The sequence below is a fragment of the Malus domestica genome, chromosome 02 (genome assembly GCF_042453785.1).
Source record: "Malus domestica chromosome 02, GDT2T_hap1".
In the NCBI taxonomy this organism is placed as follows: domain Eukaryota; kingdom Viridiplantae; phylum Streptophyta; class Magnoliopsida; order Rosales; family Rosaceae; genus Malus; species Malus domestica.
Window position 1 is genome coordinate 18,915,392 of NC_091662.1, and position 26,596 is coordinate 18,941,987.

Here is a 26,596-nt window from a genome sequence, read left to right on the forward strand (position 1 = left end):
TCCACATAACATTCCAGCCCATTATTTTAGGCTTGCCTTTTTTTTTATTACCCTTTCATGGGGTTATACAGATGTCTACAAAAGACAAGAAAAGTAAATCACATCATTCAAAAAAGAACTGCGGGGACTTGGCAACAACAAGATTTCTCCCTTCACATCAACCTCAGCGGTCTAGCTGTTGGAGGAAACCTTTACGTGAAGGCAGGTTTGGTCAGCAGGCATGGTCTCTCATACTTTGATACTTTTGTATGTTCTCCGGGTGGGTTTTTCAAAATGGGAACATGCATGATGAAAGGTCAATATACAGCACGAGATCTGAACACCAGCTGGTGTACTCCAGCTGTAAAAGGCCAGTATACTTATACAAGTGTTTTCCTCATTCCTCTTTTTCCTTTATTCCATTTTTGCTTTCTCAGAAAAGTGGATTTCTTCACAGTTGTGCTGGGGGTGATGATTTTCTTGCTTGTCCTGCCTCACATGGTGAAACTGAGTGGAGCTTTAGTTCGAGGAGAGCCCGGAAAATGTGAAGGTGGAGCCACATGTCCTTGTTGCACTTGCCACGTTTGTGAGGCATAGGGAGAACCTGTAGGTGGTGGCTGCATTGGTTGAGGTACTGCTGGGAATGGTGGTGCTGCTGAAAATGGTAGTGGCTGCTGAACAGTAGGACCTGGTGGGCCACTAACTGCTGGACCACCCAGCACATAGTGCATGGTTGGAGTTCGTGAAGGACCCGTTGTTGGTCCACACTGATGTTGATTGTATTTCTCTCTAACTGTATGTATGGATTACAAGGGTGAGGGGGAGTCCCCCAAAGAAAGAAAGAGTTTGAGAGTGTGATGGGGTTGCTGGATATGAGCTTCTCTTTGGGGATGTGAGGCTTGAGGATTGTGAGGGTGAGGTGTCCCTTTTATAGACTAAGGGCTCCTCACTTATTATATATTTGCCCCTTCATTTATTACATAATTACACATGAGTCCCCCGAGTATTTATACGAGGTCTAAATACGGAGGCCCTAAGTATATGGTTCCGACTCGTAGGTGACTAGCGATTTATCGCTCGGCTATTATATGAGAGGGGTATTAAGCATAATTATATTACACCCATTATCGTCGTACAGTTCTTGCATTTGGTTCTGACTATTGTGCAGTATATTGCCGTATAGGTCATTGTAGTGACTTCGGCTAGATTGACTTAGAGCTATGAATTCAGCCGTACAGACCACCACAGGGGTTTCGGCTAACATATCATATTTCTATGAATTTATTCTTACCTGAATTGCTTACTCTGTTATATATTGGCATGACATATATTTGAATATGATTATGTGAATCATGATTGAAATGATATAATTACACATATATATTTATGTATATTCTTTTATATTAATTCTGGGAAAAATTATACTTGTTTTACGGCGAGGGGCTAGTATATTCAAGGGAAAATAAGGTTTTCATGTAAATGTGTTTTACTGACCCACTCAACTTTGTTTTTCCCCCCTTCAGGTTTTAGTTAGCAGAGTTTGGTGGCCACGAGGAATTCAACGGTGTTCTGACAGATCCCGAAAAAGTAGGATTCACCCTCTGGTGTTGTATCTTAGTAATTGTCCTCCTTGACTGCAACTAGACTTTCTTATTGCTCTGAAAGTGTATTTATACACTTAAACTCTCACTAGTATCCTTTCTTAGTTGGGATTGTTAGTCTCTTGGTTTTAAATTGTTAGTATTTCTCTTATTCTTTATCGTTGCCGTTTTGCGCTCATAGCTACGTCGCTCTTACGTGACGGCCAGCACGTCTCGACTCCGGTCGGGGTGTGTCAGTTTGGTATCAGAGCCTAGGTTGCAGTCCTGTATATCTTTAGAATCTCCTAGTGTCTTCTGTCAGAACTATACCACCTTGTAGAGAGCCACATCGTTCAGATGAGCCTAGTTTCTCTGATATAGCTCAATTAGGGGAAGCTATTGTTAAGGTGATTCAATCTATTATCCATCATTCTTAAAGGAATCCTCTTAAGACTTGTTATAAGCTAAAACTGAATCACTTTATGGAAAATGAAGGACCTGAGGGAGCAGAACGATGGCTCAATCATTTGGAAATGATGATCTGCGTTATGCAAAGTCAAGGGAATCTTCTTTTTGAAAGGTGGATCGAGACGACTACTTAGTTTCTGAGTATTGAATCTGCATCCTGGTGGAGACAAAAGGCTTATCAATTGATGCTAGAGGAAATTGCTGATTAAGAATTGTTTAAAGAGTTGTTTAAGAAAAGATTTAATCCTCCGGCATATATGGATGATAAGAAGCAAGAGTTTACAAATTTGAGACAAGGAAGGATGACGACGAATGAGCATTATGGAAAATTTATTGACTTGTCTCATTACCATTCGGATGTTGTTGCTAATTCGGTTGAGATGCTACATCATTTTAAGTTGAGTAATAAGAAGATGTGGTGTTCTTTGGCGACCACTACCCATTGTGCTTCTTACCACAAGTTTATGAGATATTGTTAGAGGTTAAAAAGAATATGTTCATCGATAGTGATGAAGAAAAGGAAAAGAATGGGAATCAGAGGAAAAATGATAAAAGTTAAGGTCAGTCATCTCAAGGACTTCGTAAAACTCAGAGCTTCAAAAGAAGTGGAGCTAATTCTAGTTCTTCTAGCGGAAGTTTTAGTGCTACTGGTATGAGAAGAAGTGGTAAATTCACTGGAGGTCCCAGATCCCAAAAGCAGGGATATATTGGTAAAGGAAATGTACTTTGTGCCGTAGGTACAATAATAGATACTTTGGAGAGTGTAGACGAATAAGCAGTGGATGTTATACATATGGACAATGGGACATAGAACTGCAAATTGTCCCTAGAATCAGTAGATGCCCAACAGTTTTCTTTGCCACCACTTAGTGCCGATCTAGCAGGTTCCTGGATCTAGTAGTTATGGTCAATTAAGTTGTGGTATGCAGGGGCGAAGGAATCAAGCTAATAGAGGTTGTAAGGTGATGCGAAATATATAAGCACACAAATTAAACCCTCTTTTTATCAAATGTAGTAAAGTATGTAAGTAGGGATCGTTCTAGGCCGGGGATTAGGAGGGATTGCTAAATCACTTGGAAACTGACTTGAAAACGTAAAAACAAAGTTTAAAACACTAAACTAGACTCAAAGAATGCAAAACTATACTTTAAAATACTAAGATAAACAAAAAGATTCAAAACAGCAACCAAAGACTCAAAACTGCCTTAAAAACACTTTATGGGCAGTTTTGGGACTCTAACACAAACTTGGACGAATTTTGGTTTTCTAATGAACTAAAACACTTAAAAACATAATCTAAGACAAGTTCTAATTAATATGACTCAAAGAAATAAGATGGGGTTGATTTTGGACGAAAATAATTAAATTAAGACAAGAACAAAGTAAACAGATTCTTAGACAAATTTGGGTGAATCAAAACACTTAAAAACACAAACTAAAGTGATTACTAACTAATCTAACACTTTGAAATAAATGGGAGATTGGTTCTTGACGAATTTGAAAACAAAACAAACTTTTTAAAACAAAACAGATTGTAAATGAATTTGAATGAAACTTATGGATGGAAGGCTAGCTAGGAGGTTCTTCTCCACACATGTCACACTTGCATCCAAAACGATTTCGAGTTGCTTTTCGATAAACTATGAATACTCAACACCCCAAATTAACCGTGAATTGCACTAATTAACCCTCAGTTTTTCCACAAGTTATTGGGTTGGATGATTGCATACGACAACCCAAAACATTCCCTACAAGTTCCCTACATGAATTGCATAATAGAGATACAAGCAAGAATCATTAAGTTCTATGAAAAACATAAGCATTGACGAGGCACTCGTTACTATGATTTGCATGAAACTTATGCCAAGAATTTACTTAACGTGATTGTGACTAGCAACCTTCACTACTTGTGAATATAAGTTCATAACGATTAGGTGAAACTCCCTTATATTCTAGCGTCAAATTCATGCATGAAAATTAAGCGTGCACTCTCAACCAACATACACAAATCAGTTTTTATACGAACGGATAAGTAAATTGAATTCACAACTTATGAATCACAACTGGATGTAATCAAATCATATTGCAAGCATGAACATAGTTTCGAATCACCCCCTAACTAAGAGGGGTTTAGTTCCTCATGCTCGCAATTACACAAAGACAACTTAAATTAAACATTGAAATCAAAGATAGAAAACACCTAGAAACGCTCCAACACTCCCAAGGCTTGGGCATAGGCACGGCACAAGATGTTCCTTCTCCTTCCTTCCTTGTAATAGTCACGGCATAAGAGATTTAGAACAGGTTTTGGGTGGTTTTTATGGTGTAGAATGGATGGGGAATGGTATGGAAAGGTTTAGGGTTGATGGGTGGTATGGCTAGGGGTGGTGTTTGGCTGAATTTTTAGAGAATGGTGATGGAGAGGTGCGGCTAAGGTAAGGGATCAAAATCTGCTTTCTTTGATGAATATAGGAGGTGGTATTTATAGGCTTGAGAGAGGACCACTCCATTTCCTTTGCATGTGCAGCTTGTGTGGGTGTGAGTTGTCATGTTTCCCCTTTACATTTACACACACATGCTTCATCATTTCAATCACAAAACACACCATAATTTCTGCCATGCCGTGTGCTCCATGTGCTTGCTGCTGCCATGTTCTTTTCTTTCCATGTGTTTGCTTTCTTTGCCATGTGTTTGCTTCCATGTTCTTTGCTTTACTATTACACTTGCACACACACATGTTCTTTGCATCATTTCAACCACAAAACACACACATGCTTCATCATTTCACCACAAAACACACCATAATTTCTGCCATGCCGTGTGCTCCCATGTGTGTGCTGCAATGTTCTTCTCTTTGCCATGTGTTTGCTGCCATGTTATCATCCTAGCTGTTGCACTTGCACACACACATGTTCTTTGCATCATTTCAACCACAAAACACACACATTTTCTGCCATGTTTCTCCTTTACATTTACACACACATGCTTCATCATTTCAACCACAAAACACACCAATTTTCTGCCCATGCCGTGAGTGTTCCTTTCACTTTGCATGTGTTTTGTGGCAGAAATGTTATGTAATGATGAGGAGTTGTTGCTGCAACAAGGGGTTTATTTAAAAGGGATAAAGGAAATAAAACCCTAGGGTAATTAGGTAAACAGAAATTAAGTCTAAAGCTTCTACAATTTAGGGAAACAAATCAGAAATTTAAAGGAAATAAGCTAAAAGGTGTGGCAAGGCTTTAAAGTAGATTAGGAAAGTGTTTAAATGCAAGATTTAGGAAAGAACAATCTCCCTTGCACGGCAAGGAAGAGGGAAGGGGAACAAGGTGCAGCAAGGATCTATAATGTGCAAGGGATGTGTATTTGATGTCCTAGAATGCTAAGGATGCCTTCAAAGTTGATAAAACTTAGGAACATTTAGGAAAGGTTAAACCAAAGTAGGAAACCTTCTTGGAGTAGGAATCCTTCGTTGATTAGGAATCCTTCGTTGATTAGGAAACCTACTTCCTTCAAGTCTTCAATTCATCCATTCCTTTTGCTTCAAGCATGTGATCACCATTCCAAGCTCAATTTTGCTTCAAAAGGCTCCAAAATGCATCATCTTGCATCCATTGACCTTAAAACCTGAAAACACACAAAAGTGACTTTAAACACTAAAATAACTAAAGAAACACAACGTAAAAGCACGAGAACAAGCCAATTAAGTCGCATAAATATGCTCCTATCATAAGGGACAACAACAAGACAAGTACGTGTTAATCACATATCACTGCAAGGTGCTCAGAATCATTCGGACTTGATTATGGGTACGTTAATCATTTTGGTCACTTTGCTAAAGTTCATTAGTTGTGATGCAGAAATCTTAGGTTATGGACGATGTCACCAAAGGAAGTAGTGAATGAGCACGAGCGTAGTGTGCATATGTATTTCCCAATGAAGAACAAGATGGTAATATTACACCCTCGGGAATTGTTACTTACTTATCGAGACAACATTGAGTTATCAGTATTGCGGCCTGCAAACCGTAATATTAATGACTTATTCGTTGGAATCATGAAGTAAGTAAGCAAGTAAGTCATTATGTGATAGTATTATGCTTTCAGGGTGTTCGGTGATGGTGGAAGATATAGTTATGCTAATGAATCTTATCCCTTTAGATATGTGGATTTCGATGCTATTCTAGGCACATATTGGTTGCATTATGATCGTGCCAATATAGAGTGCTACGGGAAATCAGTTACTTTCCATTGTCTTGGATCACCAAATATTACTTTTGTGGGTGAGCAAAGTGGAATGAGGTATACCATTATTCTGTTGTAAGAGCAAAGAGATTGTTATCGAAACGTTGCCAAGGATATTTAGCTCATGTAGTGCTAAATGATAATACTCTGAGTAGTGTGGAAAATGTAAAGGTGGTTAGACATTTTCCTATTGTAATTCCGGATGCGTTATCTGGATTGCCGCCAAACAAAGCTGTGGAGTTCGCTATTGATTTGTTTCCAGGTACAAATCTTATATTAAAGAATGGCTCCTACTGAGTTAAGAGAATTGAAAATTTAGTTGCAGGAATTGGTTGATAAAGGTTCCATTTAACCTAGTACGTCACCTTGAGGAGCCCCAGTTTTATTGTGAGAAAGAAAGACGGGACATTAAGGCTATGCATTGATTATAGGCTATTAAATCAGGTAACGACTGAGAACCGTTATCCATTGACGTGCTTTGATGATTATTGGAATAGCTTAGAAGTGCCTATATGTTTTCAAAGATTGATGTAAGGTCTGGTTATTATCAGTTGAAGTTTAACAATGAGGATGTTCTTAAGACTGATTTCAGGACTCGTTGTGGTCTTCATGAGTTTTTAGTGATGCCATTCAGAGTGAAGAATGTGCCTGTTGTTTTCATAGATTTGATGAATCAAATATTCTAGCCATGTCTAGACAGGTTGTTATTGTTTTCATTGACGATATTCTAGTATACTCTAAGTCGAAAGCGGACCATATTCGACATTTTAACTTGGTATTAAAGAAATTGAGAGAACATCGGTTATATGCAAAGTTTAGTAAATGCCAATGTTGGATGAATCAAGACATGTGATATCCACTCAAGGTATTCAAGTGGATTCGTAAAAGGTAACAGCGGTGGAGGATTTGGAACAACCGTGAACCGTGACTGAGGTACGGAGTTTGTTGACTTAGCAGGCTACTATAGACGGTTGTTAAGGAATTTTTCAGTTATTGCCTTGCCAGTAACGAGATTAACGAGGAAGAGATTAAAGTTGAGTGAGACGAAAATTGTGAGCAAGTTGTCAGCAACTGAAGTATTATCTCACTCATACACCTGTTTTAGCACTCCTAAATGATAGTGGTAATTTTGTGGTCTACAGTGATGCCTCGTTGAATGGTCTTGGATGTGTGTTGATGCAACATGGTAGAGTGATTGCTTATGTTTCACGGCAATTGAAACCTCTTGAGATGAATTACCCTACTGATGATTTGGAATTAGCAACCATTATATTGCCTTGAAGATTTGGAGACATTACCTTTAAGGTGAAAAGTGCAAGGTTTTTACGGATCATAAGAGTCTCCAATATATTTATTCAGAAAGATCTTAATCTTCGACAACGAAGACGGATGGGTTGCTTAGTGATTATGATTGCACAACCAGGGTGATCGTGAGAATGTTGTTGCCGATGCACTTAGTACGAAGACTCCAGTGAGAATTAATGCTTGATATGCTTGCCATGTTTCTCTTATTGCGGATTGAGATCTACTGGAGTGAAGCTTAAGGTGAAAGAACGAGAAGAAGCTCTATTGGCTAATTTATAGGTCAGGCCAATTTTAGTGGATCGTATACTAGATACACAGAGGATTGAGGAAGAAATTCAAGAGTTAATCAAGACAAGAAACGACGGGAAAAAGAAGATCTTAGAGTTGGAGAATCAGATGTCATGCTTATGCAAGGGAACAGGATGTATGAGCCTAATGGTGGAATTAAGAAAGCAATTTTGGATGAAGCACATAATCCAGCGTATGCAATGCATCTTAGAGATACTAAAATGTGTTATGCCAATCAACCATTTTATTATTGGCCGGGTATGAAAAGAGAAATTGCTGAATATGTTAGTAAGTGTGCCAATTGTCAACAAGTTAAAGCTAAAAGGAAGAAACTTTTTGGTTTGATACAGCCACTTCTCATTTCATAGTGGAAATGGAAAAATATTATGATGGATTTCATGTACAAGCTTCTTCGTACACAAAATGTTTATGATGAAATTTGGGTGACAGTTGATTGACTTACTAAGTCAGCGCATTATTTTTTTCAGTAAAGGAATAGTAACCTTTCCAGAAGTACAACAGTTATTTACCTGTTTTATGGAAAAGAGATTTGGACTTACGGATCTATTGAACTTCTTGGGCATGTTGGTCACGTCAGTTTCCCGAAAATAACACCATAAGGCCTATGAAAGCTGTGTCATGTGTTTCGAAATTTTTGGATTTATGGACGGAAGGTATTTTGGGGAGCAAAGGTTCAAACACGAACGGTTTGAAAATTTAAGGCCTTGAGTTAGTGGAGGAAACTACTAAGAATATTCAAGTACTTAAGTATAACCTGAAAGTAGTCCAGGATCGACAGAAGAGCTTAGTAGCCAAACATGCCACTGACCGGGCATGTAATGTAAGTGATTGGATGTTTTTGAAATTCTCACTTTGGAAAGACGTGATTCGGTTCGAAATAGAAGACAAGTTAAGTTCTAGGTACATCAGACCTTATGTGATCATCGAGCGAGTCTGTGAAGTTGCTTATAGGCTTAAGTTGCCTCCAGAGTTGTCGGAAGTGCTTGATGTATTTTATGTTTCGATGCTTCGTTACTATGTAGCAGATTCGTTGCATGTGATTCTGGTTCAGCCTTTGGAGATTAATCCGGACTTGACTTATGGTGAGGAACCAGTGACTATATTGGAGTGGAAAGAGAAAAAGTCCTCGGAAATGAGACAGTGTACTTGGTATAAGTTTTGTGGAGAAATCATTCAGTGGAATAAGCTATGTGAAAGTCAGAGGATCGAATAAGAGAGATGTATCCAAGGTTGTTTTATGGTTACTAATGAATTAGATGGATTATGTAAATTTCGAGGATGAAATTTTATAAGGTAGGTAGATTGTGACAGCCTGTTCCAGAAAATAATTTACGTTGACGTGAAATTACTAGTTTACCCTTGAACGTTAAGTTGTTTGGTGTATGACTTGTATTTAAGTTGGATTTAATTATGATTTCCTAATTTTTTGGAACCACTTAGGAACTAAGAAAGACTAAATTTTGATTGGTTGGAGAGATTTGGTCCACACACTACACCTCACTTTCTCTTTCTCACTCCCGTGCCCTCTCTCTCTCAGACTCACACTCTCCCTCTCTTCCTCTCTTGTACAAACACAACCAGAAACCCTTGTAAACATGACAGATAGAAGAAGAAAAATGGCACCATTGTGTTCCTAAGGTCCTCACGAGTTCAAAGGTACCAATTACAGGTACGATTACCTTCGATTTCACATCGAACCACAAAACCCGATTTGTGGTACTATTCATGCTCACGTAAAATGTTGATTTTTAAGGAATTTAAAGGAAATAGGGAGCTTAATGAGGTCTTAAGAAACTCGGAGTACTTCGTTTGAAGAAATTGGACGTCGGAATCGTGAGAACGATGAGTTTTAAGGTTTGCTGGATTTTCAAAGCTTTTTCCGACGGGATTCTGGTGGTTTCAAAGCTCAAATCAGGTATGGTTTTGTTCGTCATTATGAGATCTTTAAAATGGTTCAAGTTTCATAAATTTTGGGTTAAAAACGAAAAAGATATAAGGAAATGAAAATTTCCCAGTTTCCGGCGATGACAATGGTCGCCAGAGCTGAAGGTAGAAGACGAGAGGATATTCCATTAAGTTTAACGGAATATTCTAATGATGTTAGGTCACGCCATTAAGTTTTGTTAAGGAATAAATGGAATATTCCGGAATATACCTGACGGCGTCAGTTGACACCATCAGTGTCCCTAGCACATGGCCGTGCCTTGGCCGGCGCGTGGGAGCTAGGAAAAATATTCTAAAAATTTGGGGATGATCCTAAGGTTGTGTAGGTCACTGTGGTATATTCATATACCCAGCAATATATGAGAAGTTATTACCTATTGTTGGTTATGTGCGTTAAATAACGTTTATTCGGTTATTACGCCTATAGGTGAGACCTATTCTCAGGACGTGCGTAATCAATCGAGGCTCGGGGGCTATGACCCATCGACATATCTGTGAGTGGGCAATTATTTTCAGTATATATACACTTGATGTTTTTCCTAGAAAATGTATTTAAAGGAAATGTGATTTAAATGCCATGCTATGCCAATGCCTATATTTTATTTTAGTATATGCATTATCATAATTATGCATATTGTTGCATGGTGCTGTGGAGGCCCAGGTAAGCTCAGGTGAGTTATGTTTTAATTATGTGAATTGTCAATGATGTGATATGTGATTGAATAATGTTGAGCTCATAAAATTGCACCTAGGGTGATTGTGATTTAGCCAGAGATATGATACAGGCCTGTTTATTATGTCACCTCCTGCACCATATGCTCACATTGGATCCAATTTAGGTGCACAGTCTTGTCGTACAGACCTTATTTATGGTTCCGACTCGTAAGTGACTAGCGATTTACCGCCCGGCTATTACGTGAGAGGAGTATTGAGCATAATTATATTACACCCATTATTGTCATACATACCCTTGCATTTGGTTCCAACAATTGTGCAGTATATTGCCATATAGGTTATTGTAGTGACTCCGGCTAGATTGACTTAGAGCTATGAATTCAGCCGTGCAGTATATTGCCATATCATATTTCTATGAATTTATTCTTACCTGAATTGCTTACTCTGTTATATATTGGCATGGCATATATTTGAATAGGATTATGTGAAGCATGATTGAAATTATATAATTACACATATATATTTATGTATATTCTTATATATTAATTCTGGGAAAAATTATACTTGTTTTACGACAAGGGGTTAGTATATTCAAAGGAAAATAAGGTTTTCATGTAAATGTGTTTTACTGACCCACTCAACTTTGTTTTTTGCCCTTCCAGGTTTTAGTTAGCAGAGTTTGGTGGCCACGAGGAATTCAACGGTGTTCTGACAGATCCCGAAAAAGTAGGATTCACCCTCTAGTGTTGTATCTTAGTAATTGTCCTACTTGATTGCAACTAGACTTTCTTATTGCTCTGAAAGTGTATCTTAGTAATTGTCCTACTCTCACTAGTATCCTTTCTTAGTTGGGATTGTTAGTCGCTTGGTTTTAAATTGTTAGTATTTCTCTTACTCTTTATCGCTTTCGTTTTGCGCTCATGGCTACGTCGCTTTCACGTGACGGCCAGCACGTCTTGACTCCGATCAGGGTGTGTCATTTTCGAGGTATAAAATTTAATTTAAAATTTAATATATATATATATATATATATAATTATTATAGTTAATATTTTGGGGGTATAATTATTATAGTATATATAATTATTATAGTTTTTAGGGGTATAAAATTGTTAAATTAATATATATAATTATTATAGTATTTTTTTAGGGTTATAAAATTATTAAATTAATATTATGCTTATCGTGTATCGTGTTACTCACATGTATAGCCGAACCAACCCATTATCTTAACAAGTGCTTATAGGGTTACCTGATAACGACCCGATTCGTTATCGTGTCGACCCGAACACCTGTTAATTCCGTGTCGTGTCGTGTCAGGAATTGCCAGGCCTAACCTTGACACCCGCAGCATACCCAGGTCTGGTGAGCCATGGTTTTCAAGGCGAAATCCAGCCACCCCACGGTGAATCAAAGGTGAGAAAAAACTTCCCTTCACCTTGCATTTCATTTTTGTAGCTAGATCGTACCCTAGAGTGGTAGATCGGCGTTGACCGGAACACGAGAGGCTCCAGCCTCTTTACCCGGCGAGAACCAGCAACCTAGGGCCTAAACCTCAAGCCCAAAACTTTAGGGCAGCCGAAACCCAAACCTTGTTAGTTAAATCTTTGGGCCGTAAAGGACTCAGGCCTTAGGCTCATTAACCTCTTTAGAACCCAACCCAAATCCTTTTTACTTTATTTATTTTATTTTCTTACTTTTAAAACCCAAAACCCTTTTTTTTGGGCCAGGCCTTCAGCCTAAGACCAAAGGGCTTCAGCCCGTGAGCACGAAACCCAAAACCCTTAGAGGCTTAGGCATTCAAGCCGTGTGAACTTGGGCCCAAGCCCAGAGACCTAATAACCCAGGCCCAAACCTGGTTCAAAACCCTAGCCTAGCCGTGCATGAGCCTGCACGTGGTCGGCACATGGGTGACCATCGGTGCTGGCACGTGAGGTGCACGCGCCACTATCCATCACGGCGTCGGCGAAAATTTCAATGACCCACAGTAGTGCATGGCCATACCAGAGGTCCATTTTTTATGTTTTTCGACGTCCCGAATCCATTTATGACGTCTGCTTTCCGAAATTCAATTGTTTGACTATAGTTTTGTTAATTGTACCCTTTATGTGTTTAGGTGCAATTATTAGCGGCGATTCTGTCATTCCTTTTTCTTACGGCTCTACGCCGATGGAGTATATATGAGTGGACCCTTTCTAAAATGCATGTTTTAATAGTAGAAATGCATAGATGAAAAGCATGATTTAATGATTACGTTTTAAGAGATATTATGCTTACTACGAATATTTTGGAATATCATATTTATCGAGCTGATGTTCTTTGTAGTATTTATGATGGATGGCTATATGTTATTTAGAACATGCTTTTAAACACTTCTTTATGGTATAGATGATGGATGACTTTATACTATGAAGATGTTTTGAGTTATATGTACCTATGTTTGGAAAGACTATGTTCAATGGTTTTGTGCCTATCTAGAGATCACTGTTCCGCCAACGAGCGAGGGATATGGTTGTTGGATGTGGGTCAGGAGAAATAATCTCTAGCTTCGGGCCAAGAGACATGGAGCTGGCATTGGGATGGGAGAAATAATCTATGACTTCGGGCGCATAGACATAGTAGCTGGCATTAGGCCGGGAGATATTGTTATTGGATACCACTATTTAGCCCACTATATATGAGTTATGTTCATGAAAGATTTTATGGCATGCTAGGGTTTCGAAAACCTATTATATATTATGCTATTGAGTTTTCATAAAACTTTGGAGGTTATTATGTTGATAACTGTTTCAATATTATATATATATATATATATATATATATATATATATATATATATATATATATATATCAACTTGGTCCACTTATGTTTGTTTTGCGCTCCCTTAGGACATAGGAATGAGGATCACGACCCGAGCTACGAGGCTTTCCCCTACCAGTGATATCGTGCCATCTCTTCTACTTTGACTTCATTGTAATTTCACCTTCTGCTTGTATTCTGAATTAGATGTATGCTCTGAACATGTCATGCATTATCCTTATGTTTTCATTGTTGGCAGTTGAATATTATTTATATCACTATTTTCACGCAGAAATGAATAGCACATCCTATTATCTTGCTATTATTTGTATGCATGTTTCACAAGTTCTCAGCATTTGCATTCATAAATGGTTTGCGTCACCTCCTGGTGTCACCCAGCAAGTGGCCATCCCGATGTCCCTCGAACATCGAGATTGGGGCGTGTCAGTGAGACTCATCATATATCAATATAATTCGCATGATATGGTGTGAGAAAAGTTATATGTATGGAAGTATGGCTAATTAACAAGTAACATATATATATATATATATATATATATATATATATATATATGTATGTATATATATATATATGTATGTATGTATGTATGTATGTGTGTATATACCATCTATGTGTCTAAAACTCATACATATCAATAGCGTACCATTATATATTGTGAAGAAAAAAAAAGATATACATAACTGATATGTATGTAATATATTTTTTTAGCTTTTAACATCTTATTTTTACCCTATTTTTAAATGGGAGGAGACTAGTTGTGCATTTCTTTGGCGACAATATATCTGTGTTACAATGATTTAACTGAAATAAACAAACAATAACATTGAGATGTTGAACAAGAGGCATGCAAATTTCAAATATATATGTTGCAACTGATGAATATTGTCTTACATGCAGCACTTATTGCTGGACGTATTATTGAACCATAATTAACCAAACTCCAGCGCAACAATTAGTGTGAATTAGCTTACATCATCTGCTTCTTATAAGAAAACAGATATCGAATTCAAGTTTCGAATCCCAAAGAATATATTTTAATGAAATTTAGCAATAAGCCGCCATGCAATTTGAAAGAGGACCAACAGGAATGAAAAAAAAGTAAGTAAAACTTTTTCATTCTACCTTCGCATATTTACAGATTAATTTGACTTTTTTAATTTAAAGAAACTCTAATCATGAATGTGAGAGGATACTAAGAAGAAACGTAACCTTTTTTCTTTTTGTTTTTTAAAGGGTAAATTACATAATACTCCCTCAGGTTTGAGGTCTATTACAATCTCATACAACATTTTTAAAACATTTCACTTTCATACCTCACCTACTATTTTATTTCAATATAGTAACTCCATTACATTTTTCATCCATTGATCCGTTAAGAGCTAACATGGCTACCACATTTGCACCACATGGCAAAAAAAAAATTTAATTAAAAAAAAACTGAATCTTCTCAACCAAAAAGATAAAAAAATAAAAAATAAAAAACTGAAAAACGCAGAACCCAACCCACCTTCCCCGCAACCCCTCCCCACCCCTCTTCTCCCTCTCAAGCCGAGTCTCCCAACCACCTCCCACTTTTCCACTCTCTTCACCTAATCCCTCGTTATCGTGCTCGCATCCCAACGCGATTTTGTTAATCGAGCCTAAGAGCTAGCTGTAGGTGGAAGATCAGGCCGAGTTGAAAACTAGGCCAGATTGCTGGCAGCAATCGGAGTAGGGGCCGCACTGAAGCTAGTTGACGTCACTGCTGGTGTCGAGCACCATGTAGAACGACTTCACCGAAGTCCTGATGCCGATCCGGGATAAGTATTCGTTGTTGCCCTGGCTAACGCTGGAGACGACGGGGGTGGAGAGGCCCTGGGGTTGGATCTCGATGTGCATAAGCTCGAGATCCCCTCTTTTTATCCCTTGGAGTGCCAGCTGAAGCTTGGTGTGGAGCGAGTTCACTCGGGCTGAGTCGCGGGCAAGTTTGGTGAGGGTGAGGGATTTGTAGTCCTTGCACTGGAAATTGAATAGGGCATCGTGGGGGTGGAGTTGGAGGGAAAAGGTGAAGGAGTTAAGGGGTTGGGATTCCTTGGATTAGGATTCCAACAGTTGGAGGGACTTCGGGTCGAAAGAGAGAGGTGGTTGCTTGGCTCGAGAGGGAGAATAAGGGTAGGGAGAGGTTGCGGGGAATGTGGGGTGGGTTCTATGTTTTTCAGTTTTTTTTTAAGAAGATTCAGGTTTTTTTTTAAATTAAAAAAAAATTGCCACGTGGCACACAGGTTGCAACCACGTGGTACAAATGTGGCAGCTACGTCAGCTCTTAACAGATCAATGGATGGAAAATGTAACGAAGGTACTATATTGAAATAAAATAGTAGGTGAGGTATGAAAGTGAAATGTTTGAAAGATATTGTATGCGGTTGTAATAAACCTCAAACCTGATGGGGTATTATGTAATTTACCCTTTTTTAAATTACAGAGAAGGGAATTTGACATGAAATTTTTTTCATCCCAGAGTCATACCCCAAGTCTTAATTAATTTTGGGACAGTTTCGTACATCCGTTAAGTTGGCTGTTAAGTCAGCCGTTAATTGATGATGTGGCACCCATGTGGACAATGACTGGCGCCACGTGTCAATATGGGTCCACATAAATATTTAAATAATTAAAAATTAAAAAAAAACCATAAATCCAAAAGAGTCTCGAAGACTTTCACCCCCAGCCTCCACATTTTTCAAAGCCTCTCACCTCTCTGGGGTTTCTTCTATCCCTCTCACCCCCAATCCTAATTTTTCAAAGCCCTCCCTCTCTTTCGAAGCTCTTCTCTCTACCTCCATTCCAAAAACTTCCCATCTTCGACTTCCATCCCCAAATCCAATCAATTTCAACCATCCAAACTTATTAAACTCGCCCTCAGAAAACCTTAAATTTGAAAAAGGAAAAAAAAAAACCCAAATTTGAAAGATATGAGGAAGAAGAAGATGAAGAAATTTAGTGGGACAATTAATGGTGGTTTTGGCCATTGGGATTCTGGGGACCTTGATGGAATAAGGGATGGGAGTTTTGGATGTCGTGTGATGTGCTGGGCTAAAGGTGATACTCAGCGGAGAACACGAGAGGGGACTTTGGGATCACTTTTTTGTAGTTGCAGATCTCTTTATTTGTAGTTGCAAATCTCCAGAGACCTATGGGCTATGGCTTTCTACTCTGGTTTGAAATCTCCACGATGAATGCCTCGTTGTTGTTGTCGACAGAGAAGAAGAGAGAACCCAGGGAGTGGTGGTGCTGATTTTCAAATCAGCTTTCGTGATTGTCAAAAAGAAGAAGAAAAAAGGTTGGTGCAGGTGGAGGAAAAGGAAGGTTCGCATCCCTAGGCCATTTTTTTATTTGTCTAGTTTTTAATTTTTTAATTTTTTTAAAATTTAAATTTTTTAATTTTTAATTTTTTTTTTAATTTTTTAAATATTTATGTGGGCAAATTTTAATTTTTTTTCATTTTTTAAATATTTATGTGGGCCCATATTGACATGTGGCACCCAGTCATTGTCCACATGGGTGCCACGCCATCAATAGATGTATGAAACTGTCCCAAAATTAAATCTTGAGGTATGACTCTGGGATGAAAAAAAATTCATATACCAAATGTTGAAAATCACGAAACTTCATAGTAGTAAATTGAGATTAACCCTTAAAAGAATTACCGTCAAATTTTTCATTTAACAACAACAAAGCCTTTTCCCACTAAGTGGGGTCAGCTATATGAATCCTAGAACGTCATTGCGCTCGGTTCTGTGTCATGTCCTCCGTTAGATCCAAGTACTCTAAGTCTTTTCTTAGGGTCTGTTCCAAAGTTTTCCTAGGTCTTCCTCTACCCTTTCGGCCCAGAACCTCTGTCCCGTAGTCACATCTTTGAACCGAAGCGTCAGTAGGCCTTCTTTGCACATGTCCAAACCACCGTAACCGATTTTCTCTCATCTTTCCTTCAATTTCGACTACTCCTACTTTACCTCGGATACCTTTATTCCTAACCTTATCCTTTCTCGTGTGCCCACACATCCAACGAAGAATCCTCATCTCCGCTACACCCATTTTATGTACGTGTTGATGCTTCACCGTCCAACATTATGTGCCATACATTATCGCCGGCCTTATTGCCGTCCTATAAAATTTTCCCTTGAGCTTCAGTGGCATACGGCGGTCACACAACACGCCGAATGCACTTTTCCACTTCATCCATCCAGCTTGTATTCTATGGTTGAGGTCTCCACCTAATTCTCCATTTTTTTGCAAGATAGATCCTAGGTAGCGAAAGCGGTCGCTCTTTGGTATTTCTGTTGGAAATATGCCCTGAAAGTCAATCTTTGGAAGAAACCTTTCAGGACAATGAATGTGTGTATAGATGACTCTTATACATCAAAAGGCAAAGATACTAATTAGGACTATCTCAATAAAAGATATATGTCCTAAATAGTGAATCCATGGACAATGGATCGATGTAAGAAGTAATCTAATGATGTTAGACTACAGAGACCTTCTTCACATAACCATCATGTCCAAAAAGGTTCCTGGTCATATGATTGTCAGAGGGATACTAACAATGCAAAGACCAGTACATACTATGTCCCCTTCAATTGGAAGGATGGAAAGTCTCATCCCATTCGTGTAGTGACACTAAGACAGGTATGTAGGTGCTCATTAAGGGAATGAGTTCACTGAACACAATCGAACGAGAGTACTTGCATGGAGGTCTACTCACATGTCAAGCAAGTAACTTTAATGGTTGGAATAATGTAAGTAGTCTTTTGACCTGAGGCATCATAGTTGTCTTGTGGTTAGGTCCTTGATCTTTGATTATGTCAAAGTCACTCCATTCGCAGGTGTCCACGGCATAGTTGGGGTTAAGCCACTTAGCCATGGAGGCAAGTAAATGCGCAACAAGGGATCTCTAATCCTCGTTATGAGAGGAAGAATACTCTAAGATATGATTCGGGAATCTTCGGCCGAAGTATCGAGCGTAATAAAGGAAAGCGTTCCTATACGACTCAATTGAATCATATAATATGGAATAATCACATTAAGGGTTTGACATAATATATCCATACCCTAATAGTGTGATTGAGAGTATTGTTTTAGAGAATGATCGAATTACATTGTAATTCCAACTGAATAGGTTCTCCGAACAAATTCTACATTAGCTTGGGTAGCCATGATATATAGTTAGATGTCACTCATGGCTTGTGAGTTCTTCTAGATGATTAAATAAGTAGTCGTCAAAGAAGAAGGAGAATTAAAAGTAAATTTTAATTCACTAAGTGATTGGATTAAATATAATCAATTGGATTGGTGCCAATCACCTCACTGCCTTGCTAATTAGAACCTAAAATGATTGTACACCGATACACTCTTCTAGTGAGACAACTAATGGATGATGGAAATAATTAATTGGATTAATTAAGTGTTGTGATTAATTAGAAAATCTAAAAGAAATCATAAAAGCGATAAAATATCGTTTTGGGCTTAGAGAAAAGTTCGGGTTAATATGTGCCTATTAAGCCCAAACCCATTGGGCTTTTATTCAAACATATGATGACTTGAAATGATAAAAACCCCAAAGCCCAAATAACACTTAGGGGGCCGGCCAAAGAGAGGGAGAGAGAGAGTCAAGTTGTTGACTTGTTTCTTTATGTTATAAAAGGAACTTTATAGTGAAAAAGTTCAATAGGGTTTTGTGAGTTAACTTTCACCAAAAATTGAGAAAACACAATCTCTCTCTCTACTCACAAGGCCGGCCACCAAGAGGAGTTCTAGCTAATCATCTTTACTCCTTTTGGTCTTTCCTCCATCCATCTCACTACACTAGTGGGTGTGGATCTTTAAAGGTCTTCTACTTTGGAGACTAAAGGAGAACCAAGGAGCACTCATTCTAGCAAAGTGGAGGAGGCAAGGAGGGAGGCTAGGCTCAAGGAGTTCCAAGAGCAAAGGGCTTGGAGGTGGTCTATCTTTGGTCTCAAGTCTAGATCAAGAGGTATAAATCTACTCCTACACTTTGTTCTTCAATAAAATGTTTTGATGCATCTTATATAAACCTATGCTTCTTGAAGGGGATTTGCATGACTATGGCTTTGATATTATTTGATAACATGCTTCCGTTGCTTATGTATATAAATTTTGAATTGTATATGCATGCTAGTCACTAGAAATCCCATTTAAATCTCATTATTTCCCTTCAATTTCCTGATTTCCGATCCTCACCCTTAACTCATTTTGGCCTCCATTTGCACTGAACTTGCACTCCATATATTCTGTCTTTGATCGGCTTAGGCGAAGACCTTTAGATTCCAACACTTCTTTCTAAATGTTAAGATTCGCATTTACCCCTTCCTGAGTTTCATCTATCAACACTATATCATCTACGAAAAGCATACACCAAAGAATATCATCTTGAATATGTCCTGTTAACTCATCCATTACCAATGTAAAAAGGTAAGGACTTAAGGATGAGCCTTAATGTAACCCTACAATTATGGGGAAGCTTTCGGTTTGTCCTTCATGAGTTCTTACGGCAGTCCTTGCTCCATTATATATATCCTTTATAGCTTAGATATATGCTACTCGTACTCCTTTCTTCTCTAAAATCCTCAAAAGAATGTCTCTTGGGACCCTATCATACGCTTTTTCCAAATCTATAAAGACCATGTGTAAATCCTTTTTTCCATCTCTATATCTTTCCATCAATCTTCATAAGAGATAGATTGCCTCCATGGTTGAGCGCCCTAGCATGAACCCGAATTGATTGTCCGAAACCCGTGTCTCTTGCCTCAATCTATACTCAATGACTCTCTCCCAGAGCTTCATTGTATGACTCATTAGCTTAATACCTCTATAGTTCATGCAATTTTGTATGTCACCTTTATTCTTGTAGATAGGCACCAAAGTGCTCCTTCGCCACTCATTTAGCATTTTCTTCGTTTTCAAAATCCTATTGAAAAAGTCAGTGAGCCATGCTATACCCGTCTCTCCCAAAACCTTCCACACTTCGATCGGTAAATCACCTAGGCCCACTGTTTTTCTATGCTTCATCTTTTTCAAAGCTACCACCACTTCTTCCTTCATGCTTCAGCGGTAGAATGAGTAGTTTCTATACTCTTCTGAGTTACTTAACTCCCCCAAAGAAATACTCCTTTCATGTCCTTTATTGAAAAGATTATGAAAATAACCTCTCCATCTATCTTTGACCACGTTCTCTGTAGCAAGAACCTTTCCATCCTCATCCTTGATGCACCTCACTTGGTTTAGGTCCCTTGTCTTCTTTTCCTTTGGTTTATAGATATCCAACTCTCCTTCTTTGGTATCTAGTCGCTTATACATATCGTCATAAGCCACTAGCTTAGCTTTTCTCACAGCTTTCTTCGCCTCTTGCTTCGCTCTTCTATACCTTTCACCATTTTCATCGGTCCTATCCTTGTATAAGGCTTTACAACATTCCTTCTTAGCCTTCACCTTTGTTTGTACCTCCTCATTCCACCACCAAAATTCCTTTTGGTGTGGAGCAAAACCCTTGGACTCTCCTAATACCTCTTTTGCTACTTTTCGGATACAACTAGCCATGGAATCCCACCTTTGGCTAGCTTCCCCTTCTCTATCCCACACGCATTTGGTGATTACTTTCTCTTTGAAAATTGCTTGTTTTTCTCCTTTTAGATTCCACCATCTAGTCCTTGGGCACTTCCAAGTCTTGTTCTTTTTTCTCTCTCTTTGGATATGTACATCCATCACCAACAACCGATGTTGATTAGCCAAACTCTCTCCCGGCATAACTTTGCAATCCTTACAAGTTATACGATCCCCTTTCCTCATTAGAAGAAAATCTATTTGTGTTTTTTACGACTCACTCTTGTAGGTGATCACATGTTCTTCTCTCTTCTTAAAGAATGTGTTGGTTAAGAAGAGATCATATGCCATTGCAAAATCCAAGATAACTTCCCTATCCTCGTTTCTCTCCCCAAAACCATGGCCACCATGTAAACCTCCATAATTGCCTGTCTCCTTGCCCACATGTCCATTTAAATCTCCTCCTATAAATACCTTCTCCGTCTGAGCAATTCCTTGCACCAAGTCTCCAAGGTCTTCCCAAAATTTCTCCTTCAAACTTGTATCCAACCCTACTTAAGGTGCGTACACACTAATCACATTGATGAGTTCTTGTCCTATTACAATCTTGATTGCCATGATTCTATCTCCTACCTTATTAACATCTACAACATCTTGTGTCAAGGTCTTGTCCATGATGATGCCCACACCGTTTCTTGTTCTATTTGTGCCCGAATACCAAAGTTTAAAACCTGAATTTTCTAGATCCTTTGCCTTAAGACCAACCCATTTAGTTTCTTGTAGGCACATAATATTTATCCTTCTCCTCACCATAACTTCCACTACTTCCATAGATTTTCGTGTTAAGGTTCCTATATTCCACGTTCCTAAACGCATTCTGCTCTCTTGAACTCTAACCTTCTGTCCTAGCTTCTTCACCCTCCCTCGTCTAATAGGATCAAAGTACTTCTTTTGTATGTCCTGTGTAAAATTGATGGGAGCATATGCTCCCAAACAACTTTGAGTGGAGTCGTTCAAAAAGAAGTTTCTATGATCCCCTTGCTCATTTAACACTGCATCCAGGTGCCAATGGAGATATAGCGACCCTTACTCACTTATCACTGTGCTCGGGCCACACAGCGCGCCACTTACGGGTGACGTCCTAGCTTTAGCGCAAATTCGTTCTAGATTCATTTTCATAAGGATTCGACGTAACCTATGAGTGCCAGCTATCGACTAATATTGTTACTTGAGCAAGTTTTCATTTTTACTTTTTTAATTTCAAATAATATATACGTCTTATGTTGCTCGTTAAATTGCCTTTAAGTTAGGAAGAACAAACATATGACAAGTTTTTCGTGTGATGGTCATATTGTTAGGTGGTACAATAATATAAATGACAATAGACATAATTAATATTTCAAAGAACTAAAGTATAATACACATGGACAATATGTGCACGATCAGAAATATGTATTATATAAGAACGAATTAATAACACTATATGACAGTTGGAAGTTTCCTATTCTCACCCATCAAATGTGGCCCACCCCTCTATCAAGCCCCATGATCAAAATTTGTTAACCTCTTATAGCTCATTCTACTTAAAGAATACTAGAGAACACACTTTAAGAAGTCTTGGTAGTACATGCATATACTCATGCAAACTTTCGCAAGTTGTCATGTCATGCATGCTACTTGCCGTAAGCTCTTTGCTTCTCCCCTTTCTGTGTTTATGATAAAACAAGCATAACGTTGGTGACTTTAATGACATGCTTAATCTAGACTGGAACATCTTTGTGAATGGTGATGATGGGATTCACAAATTAATCTAGCGGGCTGAACCTGTAAAAGGTTTTCTGTTATTCAGATCGATAATTTGCAAAGTTAGCTTAAATGTTAATGAAAGATTGCAAAGGATAATATGCGATGCTAAAATTGTGAAGCTGAAATGAAATAACAGAAAACCTTTTACAGGTTCAGCCCTCTAGAATTAATGTGGAATCTATCCCACCACAACTTGATACAAAATGGGGTTCTTTGGAGTATACACCCGAGGGGACTTGTCCTGTCCCATTTCCCTTGTCGATTTTTTTGGGTCTAAAATTTGTCAAAGTTGTTATTTAGTATCAAACTTGCCTTATCATCTAGGGAAGTTGAACTTAAGTTCTTTCATTTACAAACGTAGAAAATATCACTAAATCATAGTACTAAATGACAGTAAACACCAAATAAATTCGAGTTACTATTAACACTTCAAAATAAATATTATTCTACACTTCTAAGGTGTTTTTGTCTTTCTTATAGTTTTACTTATTTGGGGTGCAAATTAACAGTTTTAGAGTGCTAATAACAAATGATAGATTTATGTAAAATTATTGAATTTCTTTTTACGAAAATCCGACTCCTTTTGGTTGCATAGTCAGCAAAAAGTTGAGTTGAAAAACACAATTGTAAAAGAATGGAAGCCTTCTAACAATGTTGGTATTGGTTACCTTAGCTTATGGTGCTTGTATACCCCACATTTTTGTACCCACATTGAGTAGTGGCATTCTACCCCTGAAGATTCTAATATTTGTTTACCGACCTCCCCAATGAACAGTCTTGTCAGTTTCTCTCCACTCCCTCTCTGCTTCTTTTTAAAGTCTGTCCTCCTTGCTAACTTTTGCTAAGCCAACAATCTCTCCTCTCTCTCTCTCTCTCTCTCTCTCTCTCAAGTATCAAGCCACCAAACAGTGTTCTTCCAAGTTCCACAATCTTAATTAGAAATTACACACATTATATGCTAAGCATGCCAATGCCTCCTCAACATCTCCCACCAATGAATGAAACCAACAAAGAAAATGAAGAAACCCCCTTGGTGTTTGATGCTTCAGTTGCTCAGTACCAATCCAGCATACCCTCCAAGTTCATATGGCCCGACCACGAGAAGCCCTGCTCCGAGTCGCCAGAGCTTCCAGCTCCTCTCGTCGACCTGAAAGGCTTTCTCTCAGGGGATACGTGTGAGGTATTAAATGCAACTCGTTTGGTGGATGAGGCATGCAAGAAGCATGGTTTTTTTCTCATTGTTAACCATGGAGTTGATTTGCAACTCGTAGGAAAAGCTCATGAGTACATGGACTCCTTCTTTGGTATGCAACTCTCGCAGAAGCAAAGGGCTCAGAGAAAGGCTGGTGAGCACTGTGGATATGCCAGTAGCTTCGTTGGCAGGTTCTCCTCCAAACTTCCATGGAAAGAAACACTTTCTTTCAGATATAGTGCCGATAACCAGTCCTCGGTCAATGACTATTTTGTGAACGTGATGGGTGAAGATTTCAGAGATTTCGGGTAAGAACACATCACCTAGAGTATACAGTTGTGCTTCTGCAATAAACAAAATATATTGATAAACTCAAATTGGTTTCATGGTCTCTTTATCATTAAACCAATAAAATAATAGTCATGATCTTGTACATTACACATATCCCTTCACTTATGCAGCATTTATTTGTCTTGCTCAGGAAGGTTTACCAAGAATACTGTGATGCCATGAACAACCTCTCCAATGCGATAATGGAGCTACTCGGAATGAGCCTAGGCGTTGGACGAAACTATTTCAAAGAGTTCTTCGAAGGAAATGATTCGATCATGAGGTTGAACTACTACCCAATGTGCCAAAAACCAGACTTAACACTAGGAACCGGGCCTCACTGTGATCCCACATCCTTAACAATCCTTCATCAGGATCAAGTCGGCGGACTTCAAGTGTTCGTAGATGATAAATGGCACTCCGTTACTCCTAAGCTTGACGCTTTCGTCGTCAACATTGGCGATACATTTATGGTAAGCTACCTTATTCATCAATTAGGCTCACTTTAGTTAAACAGTCCGTTTCTTTTTTCTTTCAACCCCTACAAAATATCTGAAAGACTCCAACAAGAAGGACAAAACAGGGACCTTCAAAAGGTTTTCGACACAAACTATCAGACACTGTTTACGAATTTGAATTTATGCTTTCTCTGATTTGATCTTTCAGGCTCTATCAAATGGGATTTACAAGAGCTGCTTGCACAGAGCAGTGGTAAACAACAAAACTGTGAGGAAATCTCTCACCTTCTTCCTCTGTCCCAAAAAGGACAGAGTGGTGACCCCACCGAGAGGCTTGGTCGATTCCAATAGCCCCAGGAAGTACCCTGACTTCACCTGGCCTACTTTCCTAGAATTTACGCAGAAACACTACCGCGCCGATATGAGGACCCTGGACGCCTTCTCCGACTGGATTAGAACTACAACAAACTAAGAACCGCCAAGAACACTTGCAGTGTTAATAGTGTACAAGGAAAAAGATGACAGATACACCAAGACGGGCAGAGAAAGAAACTTGGGCTGTTTACTAGTGTGTCGTCGTTGAAGGGAATCATGTAAATGAAAAAAAGAAGCAATTTGGACGAGTAAATAAGTTAAGGGGCTCCTTATCTTCTCCTTAATCTAGTTTTCTGTCAATTAAAAAAATGAATCATTGTACTTAGTTCTTCCATAAAGTAATCTAAGTTAATTTTTGTACGCACAGCCGTCAACTTCCGATGAAATTACGTCTATCACAAAGTAAATGAAGTAAAACGAACAAAAATAGACAATGCTATTAAACTAGTAGAATTATTGCAGGTGATGTTTTCTCCTAGAGTAATGCTAGGAAGATTAAAATTACAAACTAAATAATATGTCACAAATAAGAAATAAATACGATTATCAACGTTTAAGTAATAGTTCAATTATCAACTTTCATGTCATTTAGTTTATAAAACTTAATTTACAAATTTAATCTCTCTAACATTACTCTTTTCTCGTTTCATGATCCTAGACAGTGACGTGAACTTTAACAGGGATTTAACAAGTGCCCTAGTCAATCTGCAACATAAGATGCACAAAGTTTAATTAAATATTTATGGGGACTTATCTATGACATCATATGTTGGACACAAGATTTGAGACAAGTTTTAGACCATAAGATTGAGGCAGTATCAATGGTTGAAATTCAATCTCACAACTAATATGTTAAAGTAAACATTGAAAAGTGAAATATTGCTTAGGTAAATATTGAAAAAAAATTGTTTATGTAGTTTTAACTAGACATGATATTCGTATTCTGTAACATTCTTTAAAGTAAACGAGTAATATGACTCAATCCAAAATTACCTGTTAATATTATCAAGTGATATGACCCGACCCGTTACCTATTAAAAAATATATTTTAAATCAATAAATAATGAAAATGAAAAATACAATTTGATCTCAAAAAAATGGAAAACATAATACTAAATAAGTATATACATATTACTTCAAAACATAAAAATAAAATAAAAAACATTTATTTTTCAAGTATTACATATTCCAAAATAAGAGCCTAATGAAAAACATTACTATATTACTACAAAATGATTATGAATTTTATTTATTCGAACTCCCTTAAAAATACTATTCATGAGGGTTTGTATGGTTCTAAAAATTCAAACGGCGATGCACCCATCCTCAAAGCGTAGAAGATGCGACCATGAGCGTTTGCCTATTTTTTCACATTTTTTGCACTTGTAAATTAATTATTATAATTTTTTAATGCATTTGGTATTTTTAATTACTTGATATTTTTATTTTTATTTTTAATGTGTTTTATAATTTTTTAAAAATAAATCAAACTTAAATTTTTTAAATTTATATAGAAT

General features: G+C 38.0%; 1 protein-coding gene across 1 annotated transcript; it reads left to right on the plus strand.

Moving 5' to 3' along the window:
- The first annotated feature begins 23,570 nt into the window (after nt 1-23,570).
- LOC103405714 (gibberellin 20 oxidase 1-like) lies at nt 23,571-25,439 on the plus strand. Its single transcript, XM_008344743.3, has 3 exons — nt 23,571-24,224; nt 24,398-24,719; nt 24,913-25,439. Exons 1-3 carry the CDS (start codon nt 23,680-23,682, stop codon nt 25,174-25,176), a joined length of 1,131 nt encoding a protein of 376 aa, XP_008342965.1. The 5' UTR covers nt 23,571-23,679; the 3' UTR covers nt 25,177-25,439.
- The last annotated feature ends 1,157 nt before the right edge of the window (nt 25,440-26,596 follow it).

Bases quoted from the DNA above. Each gene is read 5' to 3' on its own strand.
- LOC103405714 (XM_008344743.3), top strand. From the start codon at position 23,680: ATGCTAAGCATGCCAATGCCTCCTCAACATCTCCCACCAATGAATGAA. The intron at 24,225-24,397 runs GTAAGAACACAT...TGTCTTGCTCAG, and splicing joins GAAGATTTCAGAGATTTCGG to GAAGGTTTACCAAGAATACT. The intron at 24,720-24,912 runs GTAAGCTACCTT...TTGATCTTTCAG, and splicing joins ACATTGGCGATACATTTATG to GCTCTATCAAATGGGATTTA.